A 14893-nucleotide genomic window follows, 5' to 3' on the forward strand; every position below is an offset into this window, starting at 1 on the left:
AAAAAGTGTCACAGAATTTCGCGTTCTTAAATAGCTTACAGATATGGATAGGCGACAAAATATCACCTTGTGGAGCGCCATACACGTGCTCCAAGGAGACCCGAAGTTGAGCTGCTTCTGAGCAAGTATGCATTAGGGATCTAATCTGGACTTGATATGCATTAGATGCTTCTTTACAGGTACACCAGATGGCACTACCGGATCGAAGGCGCGCTGTCAGTCGAAGAAAAAAAATATTTGGATTGTTACTCCAGAGTAGCACAGGACATTGAAGGGCAAAAAAAGAAATGCATCAATTTCTTTGAGGCATCTGAATCACGGGAAATGCTATCGCAATTGGTCACGTAAGAATTATATTTTGAGGCACAATGAACATTCTGCTTGATTTGTAGGATCTCACATTTTGTGCTAATACGCTACAACTTCTGGAAGGCATCTAACGCCCACACTAGTTTGTAGGTTGTAACCGACCGCTGTTAGCCGGATCTGTCGCTTTCATCCGCTGGACTATCAAGACTGCCTAACAGGGCATAGTAGATCTTGCTTACGTGCTAGACTGTATTATGGTCCTCTCAGGAGAAAACCCATTGTTAAAAATCTTAACAGCTAGTCCGCACTTGCAGGTGCTCCTTAGGGTCGTTATGTTCGCCTACGGAACAGAATTTGTCGCAGCCTAACTTTTTGGCAGATCAGAATGCACGTTGCAAAAACGAACTCGTGGCGAAATTTAGAGTGGGTGCTTCTGAAGGCGTTTGGACGGAGTGGCAGCTCCATCTTAATGCGTTTATTGTTTCCTTTTTTTGAAGGATGGCATCACGTTGCATTACGTCTCTGCCGGAGAACGAGACCGGCCTTTGGTTCTTCTACTGCACGGCTTTCCCGACTCGTGGTACACGTGGCACAACCAGATTGTTGAGCTCAAGAAAAGCTTCTGGTAACTCCATTCATCGCCAATTTGACGAGTTCGATTGCCTCACCTCCTTATTGGTGGAACTAAAATGCGGAAAACAGTGCGGTGATGCTGCACATGAGAAATGACCATCTATTGAAGTTTTCAACTGGTTAATCCTGAATGATTTGTTTCAGAGCTGCTTTGTTCGCCCGCTCTCTGATTGGTGCTATTTTTTTTATATGTGTAGCCTCTCAGCCATAGAAATTTCGTATCGTCACTTTTACTCTTTACTCGTTTCTGCACACCCGACAAACATCTGGCGCCATTTATCACATCATGGACCGCTCCGTTTCCAGAATGGCTCGCGAAATCGTACCTGCGAGAGCCAGGAAGCTGCGAACCATGCTTGAAAATAATGCAGCCCGGTGCGTAGGCTAATCTGATTCTTACGAGTTCCAAATGAAAGCGAAAGTTGCTATAGCTTCCTCGGAATTGCCTTGTTATCTTTTTTTTTTCGGGTGCAAGTTCGTCAGCTAACATTTTCCTACAAAACACTTCTTCCTTCAGACTCGCCTTGGGGAGCATGCAGTTATAATCACTGATGCAACATAATTCAAAATGGAATGTAGCAGCTACCTAAATGATATTATATTAACTTAAGTGCCCTTATTTCACATATATATTTTTTGATTAGGTGAATCACATATTTAAAATCCTGGACTATGAGTCAATAAGCACCGCTACCTCGGAAAGCTGAAAGCAGAAAGTACTAAATAAATGTAGTTGGTTGGTTGGTTGGTTCATAGGAAGGGAAAGGCGCAGTATCTGTCACACTTGATCCGTGGACACCTGAACCGCGCCGTAAGGGAAGGGATGAAGGTGGGAGTGAAAGTGGATAGAGAGAAAGGGGGGCCGTAGTGGAGGGCTACGGAGCAATTTCGACCACCTGGGGATCTTTAACGTGCGCTGACATCGCACAGCACACGGACGCCACTTCGTTTCGCCTCCATCGAAACGCAGCCGCCGAGGTCGGGATAAATAAATGTAGTAAAATGTGCGGTTTAATGTTGCTAAAGAAGCACTTAGGTTATGAAAGGCGCAATGAAGGGCTTAAGATCTATATTCGATCCACCGGGGACTTATTCCTAGTCTGCGTCGGTATCGAAACTGTCGGTATCTCCCTGATCTCGAGTCATCTGATCGGTGCAAACGCTGGAACCGGACGTGATGACAACTAAACCCACCAGGTAGATGACTTGAAATTAAGGAGAATGTGACACTTTTGATAACGACGCAAACTAGGAATGCGGCATATGTAAGGCTCTTGATGATCCCACAGCATTGCCTCTTTTGAGTTTCGCATCATTCCAAACGCAGCTGCCGGCTTTCAACTGGGCGTTCCGAATCAGTGTTCTAACGCTGCAACCACTGAGCTAGCGCGGCGGGTAATGGCAGTTTTGTCATGTCACTCGTGCCTACAGAAACTATAGGTGACGTAAAACTGATTGTTATAGGAAGAGAAAGGCGCGGTGACTGTCTCACTTGTTTTCTGTGTACACCTCAACCGCGCCGTAAGGGAAGGGAGGAAGGTGGGAGTGAAAGTAGAAAGAGAGAAAGAAAAGCAGTAGTGGAGGGCTACGGAGTAATTTCGACCACCTGGGGATCTTTAACGTGCGCTGACATCGCACAGCACACGGACGCCTCTTCGTTTCGCCTCCATCGAAACGCAGCCGCCGAGGTCGGGATAAATAAATGTAGTAAAATGTGCGGTTTAATGTTGCTAAAGAAGCACTTAGGTTATGAAAGGCGCAATGAAGGGCTTAAGATCTATATTCGATCCACCGGGGACTTATTCCTAGTCTGCGTCGGTATCGAAACTGTCGGTATCTCCCTGATCTCGAGTCATCTGATCGGTGCAAACGCTGGAACCGGACGTGATGACAACTAAACCCACCAGGTAGATGACTTGAAATTAAGGAGAATGTGACACTTTTGATAACGACGCAAACTAGGAATGCGGCATATGTAAGGCTCTTGATGATCCCACAGCATTGCCTCTTTTGAGTTTCGCATCATTCCAAACGCAGCTGCCGGCTTTCAACTGGGCGTTCCGAATCAGTGTTCTAACGCTGCAACCACTGAGCTAGCGCGGCGGGTAATGGCAGTTTTGTCATGTCACTCGTGCCTACAGAAACTATAGGTGACGTAAAACTGATTGTTATAGGAAGAGAAAGGCGCGGTGACTGTCTCACTTGTTTTCTGTGTACACCTCAACCGCGCCGTAAGGGAAGGGAGGAAGGTGGGAGTGAAAGTAGAAAGAGAGAAAGAAAAGCAGTAGTGGAGGGCTACGGAGTAATTTCGACCACCTGGGGATCTTTAACGTGCGCTGACATCGCACAGCACACGGACGCCTCTTCGTTTCGCCTCCATCGAAACGCAGCCGCCGAGGTCGGGTTCGAACCCGGTTACTCCGGCACAGTAGTCGGGCGTCTTACCACTGCACCACCCGGCGGGGTAAGTGACGTAAATGCAGTAAAAGCAACAGCAGGAGTGAGAAAGGGGAAATAAACTGTGTCATCATCAATCAGAATTCCAGCTGTTGTTTAAGCGGCAGCTACTGCCTTTGCCCCAAATGGACTGTGAGCACATTCGTGGCAAATAATTCTCATCTGTATGCTTGAAGTAGGTTGCCATCGCACGCATCGCCATTGATACCACTGTTTCTAAAATATGCAGCTACAGTGCAAGCCTATCTGTACTTTGAAAATGTCTTATTCACAAAAGATCAGTGATATATTAGAAATGCGTGAAGCAGTTACTAGAGCATTCCACATGTATTCTAGCTGTTACACGTCACCTGAGCGGAGCGGCGTGTGCTTGAGGGCAGTCCCTTATGCATTTTCCGGCCTACTCACCAATCTGTATATGCCTTTATTTGAAGTATAGCAGGATGCTTTTATGCCCCGCCGGGGTGGCGCAGTGGTAAGACGCCCGACTACTGTGCCGGAGTTCCCGGGTTCGAACCCGACCTCGGCGGCTGCGTTTCGATGGAGGCGAAACGAAGTGGCGTCCGTGTGCTGTGCGATGTCAGCGCACGTTAAAGATCCCCAGGTGGTCGAAATTACTCCGTAGCCCTCCACTACGGCTCCCCTTTCTCTCTTTCCACTTTCACTCCCACCTTCCTCCCTTCCTTTACGGCGCGGTTCAGGTGTCCACAGAGCAAGTGTGACAGTTACTGCGCCTTTCCCTTCCTGTGAACCAACCAACCAACCAGGATGCTTTTGCAGTATCATAGCCTTCTTTATACTTTATAAAGGAGTGTAATGTAGGGTATGGCAGGGCCGGTAGTGTAGGCTACACTGTAGTGCCTGGAGTATCCTACACTCTATTGTCCAGCAGCTTATCGGCAAAAACAAATGAGAAATGCCTAATGAGGTTGTGCCAGTGGCGATGTGCTGAGAAGTACTGCTTGGATTCATGGTTTAAGCCAAGGGCAAATGTGAATTCGAAGGCCAAGGAGGAAAGACCAAAAATCACGTCATGGTCAGTCAGTGATCAGTTTTGGACAGGTATGACAGACCTTTTTTGAATTTCAGTCGCGAGGTCAACGTGGCTTTGCGTTCACGAATAGCTCATCCAATCAGAGTGGCAGCACACGATGCGCGACTGTAGTTGATTCTCATCCCTCCCTTCCTTCCATACTGAAAGACATCCAGATCTGGCAGGACATTCCAACCCGACCACGCCATCTGGGCTCATGTCGTTATCGAACCCGCTGGCTAATCAGTGGCCGTCCTTATCACCTGGCAACTACCACCTGTCAGAAGGATGCTTGCAATGTTTTGAGGCTGCAAGCGTCAAATGCGGGGTTCAAGACTCCATGTTATCCACCATGCCTATTTTGCTATGATGACGGCTAACGGCGTCCCCAAATATCTTAGCCAATCAGCGTGCCGGCACACACAATTTCGATGCTTGGCTTGGTGATTTTATAAGTGTACACCACAGCACACGTAAGGTGAGCAATTCCAATTTAGAAATGGCGAAAAGTACTTTTTGAAGCTATTTTTAGAGTTTGTTAACAAATGGATTGAGGAATGTCAGGCTGAATGTATGATTTAGTAGGAGTAACACGTGCTAATAAAGTTATTTCCATAGGCAGCCGACAGAAAATTTTAAAATATGTAATCGTCACTCAACTCGCGTTGTTAACTTAAAATTACTTGGTCATTTCTTTTATTGTTGTTACGACTGTAGGAAAAAGAATAAGAAATACATGGGCCTGTGAATAACTGCTTGCTCAACAGGTACAAACGCCGGTGGCAAACGAGCCCCGCCGAAAACGGCGAGGGCCAGTGATTCCCAGTACCATAGGGCCGGAAGCGGTCAACCAACACCTCTTCCCCTCTCCTCCTTTGCCAGATAGCAACCTAATTATGACCACAGGCTTCCATTGAGCGTGCATTCCTCTTTCCAGGGTCGTGGCTCCCGATATGCGAGGGTATGGACAGTCAGCAAAGCCGCACAACACTGACGCCTACCAAGCCTCGCACCTCATCGAAGACATCAAAGGCCTTATGAAGTCACTAGGTAAAAGAAACGCAAATGCTGGCACAGTTAGGAATAAACATTGCGAGAGCACTGCAGAATCAATGTGCACTGTTGAAATGCGAAAGCCTGAACGTTGTTGCTGCATCGCGCGGTACATCACGCGCACATTGTATAGCTTTTGCAAGCAATGCAAGGGCTGGTGCCACACAGCGGAAATTTCTTTTTTTTAGCATGCGTTCTCTGCAGTGCTCCTGCAAATGTGAGATTGGAAGGTAAACACGATAACCCATCGCGTGGCGTTCCTAGAAGTGCGTATGTTCAAAGTGCGCGATTTGCGGTATGGCGCAGCGCAGCTCGTCTTCGCGCCCCCCTATGTTGCCATAGTGGCAACAGGAACGCATTACAAAAAGAACACATCTCGCGTAGTCTCGCTCACAGATCTCACGCAAGCATTATTTTGACAATGAGCCAAGAAACGCTTAACACTATAAAAGGAGCCAGTTGCAAAAAATGTCACTATCGGTAAGCAGCTTGACTACTGTGTGGCTAATCGCAGTGTGGTATGACACACAGAAATCAAGACTAAAATGTAACCAAACATGAGGCGAGTGCTTCCGCGAGATAGTTACACTAGTCGGCGTTGGTATAGGGACCAGACGGCTGAACGGGTGGCGCCGCCTCTCGGCGCATCGCTCAATTGCTGGAATGCGCCGGCCCCAGCCGGCGCATTGCCAGCGCATTGGAGCGTGCTGTTTGTCGTTGGTTTGCGTGGAAACTGGAAATCCTTAGATGACGTTGTGCGTGAACATATCCTCAAGAGAACAGAAAGTTGAGCTAATTGTGTGAATATGTCCAGTTAAATGGAGTCTGGCCAAACAAGGCTGGCGAAATGTGGTGCTTTGTTGGCTCCACTGGCAGCTGTGCAAACTCATCGGACGCTTTTAAGTCGATTCATTTCTACGGGTTTCCACAGAAGCATGCGTGGCGGGTGACCTAAGCATGGTTCTTTGAAAGGCAGAGGCACGAATCTACGTATTTGGTTACTGTGTGGTCATGGAAAGTGCCGAATTTTTAAACTTCCGCTTGCTACCAAATGCTCTGGGACTTCTGTTACCCAGGAGTGACGGCACGGGAGTCTCGGAGTCGAAGCCGCACTCCATCTATAGTCACTTTATTGACAATTGGAAATCGAAGTAACCCAACAGCGTAAGTTACAACACTAGCATTTCCTCGCCTGTGTACAAGAAAACCCCAGCACGGAAAAAGAAAAGGCAGCTCCACCATCGTCGTTCGGGCTGCGTTACGATCTTCAGTGATGGGCAGAGACAATGTTTGTGCAGCTACTTTCGCTGACATAGTCAAAGATGATTTACTTTTTTTTTTCTTAAAGAAAGAGCAGAGGAGACATGAACAATTCCTATTGCCATAATCTTGTCATTTTTCCTCTTTTCGTTTGTCAACCAATGAAAATGCGCTGAGAGCTCTGATAGGATACTCTTAGAATTTGTTAACATTTGTTTGTGGCATGTCCATTTCGCCTAATAAAACCACTTATTTCACAGCTCAATCAATACTGCATGGTCACAAAATCTGCTATCGGCTTCATATAAAAGTCGAACAAAAAAAAATAGAATTTAATTTGTGGAAACGAGCATAAACGTAGCATTTATTTTTAGTTTCGAAGGCCGTGTAGGAAATTTTTTTTTTTCGCAATCATGTTGCACCTGACATGGCTTTACGTATTTTCTCGGCAGCGCCCATTTCCTGGCCCGCCTAAATACATGTGTTTCTCATCGGCGTTTTAGTGAACGTGAGATTTCCTGATTGTGGCGTAGTAAGACAAGACCTTTTTACTTCTCTCAATTTTTTTGCTTCTATGGCCAATGTAAACAGACTTAGCAGCAGTCCGGCAAGCTGCTGTGACAAAGTTGTAAAGGAATGGCTTTCAGTTATCCGGATTCCTTTACATGCAAATAGAAAACTACTCGTACCACTCGTGGTGCGACACGCACCACGCTTCAACTATGGTATTCATTGTTCTGTTGACTTTCGAAGTCGATAATAAAGAAAAAAAGCAACAGCACGTACCACGTGTTCTCAGTTGTAACGAAATTGTGAAATAATAGACAGGCTACTTTTCGAACCAGTGCCGAAACGAACAGACCAAATTCCCTGTCCAAGGCACGAGAACACTGTTTATTCTATCACCGTAACCGATCTACTTTTGTGTGAAATGGCACCACATATACATCATATACGTCCTGTGGGAGGGTGCGAGTGAGACCACGAGTGTATGGTCGGGAAAACGCACAATGCGCCGTGGCGAATAGAGGCAACAGGGCTTAGTGAAAACTATTTTTCTTAAGATAGACCGCACGCACACCAGACAGACTTCCGACACCATCGAACAACGAGAAGCCAGACTAGCTCGTTCAGAGAAGCTTATGATGCGTGAAACCAAGCCAACATAAAAGAGGCAGCAGCGAATGAGGCGGCGGCCAATGTCTAACGCTCTCGACTTGGTTCGAGCATGGTTAAACCTCTACAATTTTTATAACGCGCAGCTGCGAATAATTTTTCCAAGTTTAGGGCCATTAATTGTGTACATAATTTCACAAGGGTACAAATAAAAATAGCCAGAATTGCCTTGAATATGGCGGCAGTGAGATGTCAAAAATTCTGTACAGCTGTGTCTTCACGAAATCAACCTGTTATTTACAAAATCAGAGGGAAACAATTTCAGGCATTCATTTTTGTAGGAAGCTTATCGAGATTCTAGAAATACAAAAATTTCCTCTGAAATATATTTAATTGTAAAGTTACTTCAAGCCCTGCCTCTACAATACTTTCACGACCTCACTTATATTTACTTACTACTGCCAGAAGATGTGATGGCGCGGTTAAAGCTGCTTATACGCAAGCTCTTCGTACAAACCACTGCGCCACACTTCAAAGTATGAGATGGTCTTGTGACTTCAGGTTACTGTGAAAAACGTTGTTGCTGTTCTGCATTTATTCTCAAAATATATGTCAGGTCTGGTGGCGCCTCTTCTGGTCGGAAAAGAATTCATTTCACAAAAACACAAAAGAACCGCAATCATGGACAAGGGTAAAAATATAGCGCCTATTATTTTCTTAGGCGTGAAGTGTCATGTTGGAGCATAACCGTGCCCAACATATATAATGAATAGTGGTTTGCGGTTTTTGTACACATGCTGCAATTCTGCAGCCCGGAAGAGAAATATTCAGCGCAGATTACAACCTGGCCATATTCCAAGAGTTAGAGCGCAGTCAATATAAACTGATTGCTTGGTTAGATGGTGTATTGTACATAAAAGGAAAGATTAACAGCACAACAAAAAGGCACTCACAAATAGGCACAAATAGACACACAGGACAGGCGCTGCATCCAACTTCTTTCTCGAAACAGCATGCCACGTACAGACTTCTTCTTCAACACCCAAATGCTCCCACAGAGTCTATTTGTGAGTGTCTTTTTGTTGCGCTATTAATATTTCCTTTTATGCTAGAGCACAGCATCGGCGAAAATCATGGGACCAGAACGAAAGTATTTCATTGGTCAACACAGTGATGAAGTCACAGATAGTTACGGAATTGAAGCACTGTTGCGAAACCTGCAAGAACGACGAGACAGTTAACCCCAAAATCACTAGCTGACAGAAAATATTATTACCGTTGATTGAACTTCTGATAAGATAGTTCTCGAAGAGCCGGCAGCTTGGATAGCGAACACATGAAAGCTCGAGCACCGCGATGTTCCAGGAGTTTTCAAAATATTGTTGCTTCTTCCAGGAAGGGAAAAGGCCAGCCTTGTGGGTCACGATTGGGGTGGTGTGCTGTCGTGGTTCTTCGCAAATCGCTACCCGCATATGGTGGACAAACTTGTCGCCATAAACGGCGGGCACCCTGACGCCATGAAGCAACAGCTCGAGAGCAGCCTTTCGCAGATGGTCCGGTCACGGTGAGGGAAACTGGATGTCTCCTACCTACCAATGCAGAGTATTTAAATAACAATATTAAAACAGAATGCTGCCGTCAAGACCGTATGCACCTCAAGGTAGATACAGTCTTGTGCTTTGGCCAAGACGTGCTGCTCCGGTCCTCACATGTGCTGAGTAATACTTATAGGCTCGGCCCAAAGTAACCCCAAATTAGACTTTAGAAATAATGTGTCGGTTTCGGTGAACAATCGATGGTGTATTCAGCAAAGCGACCTATGTGCACACCTGCTAAAACTCCTTTCGTACAGCATGTGCTCATCCTAAGCATTGGTAAAATAGTTAAAAGATTACAACGCGCCGTCTAACACATATCAACAATTGCGTTGTATGCGTCTTGTATGTATTCGTCATTTACTGAGAGCTCCAAATGTGCATTAGAAACTCGTCTAATTTAGTGTATTGTTCCGGAAGTATCGGGATTTTTGTAGAAACCTTTCAAAGCAATAAGAGTTCTACAGCGGCGCATTTTGATTCACAAAAATATCTTCCTCTATTAAATTGTGATTGTTTATTTCGTCATTTGCCAAAAATCGAGATATTAGAGAAATACATTTTTTCCTTCTCCGCAGGTACATGGTCGCGTTCCAGTGTCCAATCATACCTGAAAAGTTTCTTTCCATGGATGACTTCACCGAGCTCAGAGACATGTGGAAACCAGGCATAGGAGAGGAGCATATCTCTGCGCTCTTGTACATGTTCTCCAAACCAGGTATTCTGTAGAATTATTTAAATCTTTGACTTGAAATAAAAGAGAAAAAATCTCATTAGCGTCCATGCAAGTACCGCAATTAGTCGGCAAGGTAAAGCCATAAAGGTTTGACAGAAAGTTGGTAGCTAATATACATTCCTTCTGGTACGTTGTAGCGCGAATTTTATGTAAAAGTTATGCATCGTTTTTAATCAAACCTCTCTGCCTTATTACGATTCTTGGATAATGTGGGCTTCTTTCTTCAACTATTAGGCATTAGTACTCTTTAAGTGCGTCTGACAGTAGTTGAAATGCGACTGCAATAAAGGAAGCGCCTATGTTCGCTTCCCGAAAAACAAGAAAACAGGAGAAGAACTGAAAATTGGGAATTAGCTCTATTTTCATAGCCCCAAGCCATCACGTTCTGTTGATTCGAAGCAGAATATATCAACATACCATAGACCTCCTAATGTTTCTGCAGCACAACACACAACAAGAGTACTTCTATTCCCGGGGCTCCTTAGTTGATAAATTTGGTAGAGTCGTATTCCTGTCGCTATTGCTTCTCCTAAATGTCCTACTTATCCTCACCAAGCGTGTGTTTGTTTAATACAGAACTTTGTAATTTCATGCAGTGACTTTTGTTGGCACTTCAGGAGGTGTAGTTGCCATTTCCAACTCCTGTACGGCAATCGTCATTCTTCAAATGCTGACAATTTATTTATATAAAACGTACGCATTCTGCAGGTGCCCTGACAGCGGCTATAAACTACTATCGCGCCGTTTACAGTAAGGAGCGGCAACTGAAAGACACACGATATCATCAGCTGAACATTCCCTCGCTCGTGCTGTGGGGCTCTCAGGACCCGCACCTTACACCCGGGGTTGCCGAGCTCAGCCGGCGCCAGTCCACTCAAGGCTGCCTGCACTACTTTCGGGACTCCGGACATTGGCCACACCTGGAAAATCCGAGTGCAGTCAACGATGCCATCGCCACGTTCCTGGCTCCCAGCCCGATGAGTGACGGAGTCGAGAGGCCAACGCTCCGGCGCTGCCGATCGTCGCTATGAATGGAGGAAGGGGGGCAGGGAACCGCCCATTGATTTTTCGTCTGCTTGAGGTCTGGAAGATAAGAGCAAATTTTGGGGAACACTTAAGCTACTTGTTTGAGGGCATGATGCTACAGTGTTAGTCCTTTGTAAGCGTGAGTAGTGTTATCTACTCCCTTCGTTCTCTCTCTGTTTCTGAAGAGGCTTTTTGCAGACTCTACGTTTGTCTCGACAAAAAGAAAGTTACTTTGAAATGACTAGATTTCTGGTAAAAGGAAGTTAAAGTTGAAGTTGAAAGTTTATTTTTGAATCAAAAAACAACGTACAAGAATATACAGCCAGAAGTCCTGTGGTACAAGACCGCAGGTGGGACCTCCCATGGCAATAGATTTCGATAGGCAACATAAAGAATAATATTATTGTAAGAAAATTTATGAAGCAACACTGAAAATAAATAACGAAATACATAATAAAGAGTGCATTGACGACAGATTTAGATACAAAAACAGAATACAGAAAAAGTGCAAAAACACTTAAGAATTCCGCGACACAAAAGATAAAGAAATTACCAATTAGGAAGAAATTTTTGTAATTTCAACATGAACAAAGGAAGTGAATTAGTTTGCTGAATGTCGCAATTTAAAGAATTCCAAAATGATATGGACGAAAGTTGAAGGCATGGGTTCCCGTAATTAGCGCTGAGCTTAGGCAGTAGAAAATTATTACGTAGAGTGAACCGTGTAATGCTGTTGTTTGTGATCGTGCCGGGTGAGAAAAACGCTAAATGGGAGCTGATGGTGAAGAATCTTAAAGAATAGAATACCGATAATATAAAATAAAGAGCCGAGAGGGGTAGAACATTTAAATTCACGAACAGCTGATTTTCTGCTTAGAAACAGTTCATAATTTCATCTCACGCAAGAAAGCTCACCTCGAACTCATTTTGCTCGGACGTATTTCAAGAAAATACAAGTAGCTTTCTTTATTTGTCCTTGAGCAAATTGAAAGTTATTAAATTAAATGAAGAATGGTTTTCGGCCGCTATATATATATACATTCTTCTGCCTTGCTACTTCCTTGAAGCGAACTTTTATCCAATTTATTTATTGTCTGAATGAACGAATTCGGATTGGGGTGGGTTACTTTTCCTTATCTAAAAGGAAACTTGCGTCAACTTTCTTTCGTTGTGCTGTATACAATATGAGTAAAACGTATTGCTTATTCCTTTCGATTTGTTCCCTTCTACCTTTTTACTTTGTTAAGGTTTGCGCTAATGTCTGATGTATTTTAAAATTTGAGCAGGCTCACCCAAATAGGAACTTCAGTTTCTTGCAAAGAAAAAAACTCACAGGCTTCTTTCTTGTGTTCTAGAATAAAAAGAGATGAAGTTAAGGAATACCTTAGCACAGAGTCGAAATCATGCACTCCCCTTTGATGTCAGTAAACTGATATATACATATATTTATATATAGACAACCAGACACTGCTACGTGGTTGACAATTGCATACGCATAGTTAGCTCTATCAGCTACAGAATGTAGAGGCAGAAAATTTACAGAGGTGCGCTATTTTGCCGTTCTTCTGAAAGGAAAACAGCGGCAAAAGTTCCAAGATGACAATTAAGTAAATAATGACGGAAAATAAGTCGAGAACGTTGTGCAAACACCTTTATAGGTGAAGCAGCTTTTTTAGGTAAGTCGTGGACGCAAATTGTAAAATGTAGAGGCCCTAGGAGAGATCCTTGGGGAACGCCGGAATATAATGGGCATTTCAGGTGGGTTTCATTCGTCAGCTGTTACAAGCTGAGTACGATTAGGTATGCGCATTACAGCGATTTAAGAATCTTACAAGAAAGTTTAGTGGACCGAGAATGAGCATTAGCAATTTGCTGCGCTAGGGCCCAAACACCTTTGTGATATACATGAATACGGAATTGATAGTTTATCACCTCTAGATGGCAGAATTTATGCCATTAGTAAAGCAGCACAGCTCTGATTCAGAAGAATATTTTTACTGAAGCATGCTGGTATTTATTGAACATGAATCGCATGCAACGAAATTTACGATATGACAGTGATGTGTGTAAAGTTGGGATCACTGGGAAATTGAATCTGTGCTTCATGAATGATTTCAACTCAGCTACTGTGAAGGACCAGCGGCCATTTATTATGCAAGGTCTGAAGAGCGTAGCCAGATAGTAGTATCACTGGCCTAATAACATATATAGGGCCCATAATATTTGTGGATATGCTGATTTTTCCTTAATGTTCACCATAAATTGAGCTTACTAAACCCAACTGAAACCTGATTTCTATTTTAAAGTTCAATTTGCTTTGTTGTTTGTCACAGTATCAAGCTGAAGGCACAGCACTGATGCTAGCAAATGTATTGTACCTTTTTTTTTTGTCGCTGCGTGACGCCAATCACTATCTGCCTACCAGTTAGGGTCGGTCATGTCACCTGCCAGCTACCATTTGCAAGATGCATTCTAAGTAATTTTTCGAGAAGAACGCCGACAACGCAAAACGCAAACGCCTGCTTTTTTGCTTTTGTTGCAGAACCAGGCCTTTAAGCCCATTTGCCTCAAATTATCCTCATTGTGCGGTCATAGCGCAAAACACCTCCACAAAAAACAAAAACAAAACAAGAACGATTACTGCGAGCAAGAATGTCGCCATAAGTCAAATCATTCATAAGCAGACTAAAGTTTGTGCATGGGTTTAATAGCTCGATATTTTACGCAAGGCTTTACAAAGTACGAAGTATTGGTGTGTTCCTCTTGAAGTTGTCGCTCATTTCCTGCATTGCGATTGCGGGATATCATGTAGGTTAGGACCAGAACGGTTGAATTGGACGCAGCGGTGACGTTTTTGAAAGATTCTGTAAAAGCTGTAATATATAAGGACCTTAAAACAATGATGAACGTTCTTGAAAACAGACCCAACTAGACTTCCCGGCTGACAAAAAGAGTAATGTTCAAGAAATTTTACTTTCCGCATAAATGTATAATATACACGGTGAGGACTAGCTACGAATACTTGGTTTTTGGCCACCGAAACTGATTTTTTGTCCGTCGGCCTAAATTAAAAACCGAATGGCGATACGTTTTTTCCATCGGTTTCTAAAAGGACGCTACTCAGTAACCCCAGTGATATTCAAGGTTGCGGTTATTGAAGATTCAGCATTAAAATGTTCTTACGAAGCAACCGCACATGGACTTATTCACCGGCGGCGTAAATAGATGTATATTGAGCGACATTGGGGTGAAAGGTAACATAAGTTCAGCAGACATCCGAATGTGATACCTCTATACTTCATAAATTCTTTGCCTACGCGTTCAATAAAAAAAACAAAAACAGAAACACTAATTTTTGGGCATCCTTCGCACTTATTGCGCCCCTTCCTATTGAAATCCGGTCAATATCGCCAGTCTTTTATACGTAGACTTCAATCTCTCAAAGCAAAATTGAATACAATTATTATTTTTGAGAAGAAGATCGTGTTAATACTCCCGAAGGCCGAATGAGATGGTTATGCTTGAACTGACGTACTGTCATCTTTCAGGGCTAGCAGTTACTTGGCCTGGCTGACCGCTGGCTCGGTTTTTCCGCTTCTCCGGTTGAAGTGAGCTTCTCGCAAAACAAGCCCCACACTCTTTTCTAACAAGTGCCCGTTAACGAATAGCCCTTCT

At 43.9% G+C, this 14893-nt stretch overlaps 1 protein-coding gene across 1 annotated transcript in view; it reads left to right on the forward strand.

The window, feature by feature from the left end:
* Positions 1-11433, forward strand: part of LOC146177057 (epoxide hydrolase 4-like) — a 28028-nt gene extending 16595 nt beyond the window's left edge. The window contains exons 3-7 of the mRNA XM_084581081.1: positions 807-934; positions 5370-5482; positions 9257-9425; positions 10035-10174; positions 10901-11433. Coding sequence (XP_084437207.1) covers positions 807-934; positions 5370-5482; positions 9257-9425; positions 10035-10174; positions 10901-11223 — 873 coding nt within the window. The 3' untranslated portion in view covers positions 11224-11433. The remainder of the gene's footprint in view (positions 1-806; positions 935-5369; positions 5483-9256; positions 9426-10034; positions 10175-10900) is intronic.
* Positions 11434-14893: the final 3460 nt, after the last annotated feature.

The sequence above is a fragment of the Amblyomma maculatum genome, chromosome 10, assembly GCF_055883805.1.
Source record: "Amblyomma maculatum isolate TAMU_Amacu chromosome 10, ASM5588380v1, whole genome shotgun sequence".
NCBI lineage: Eukaryota > Metazoa > Arthropoda > Arachnida > Ixodida > Ixodidae > Amblyomma > Amblyomma maculatum.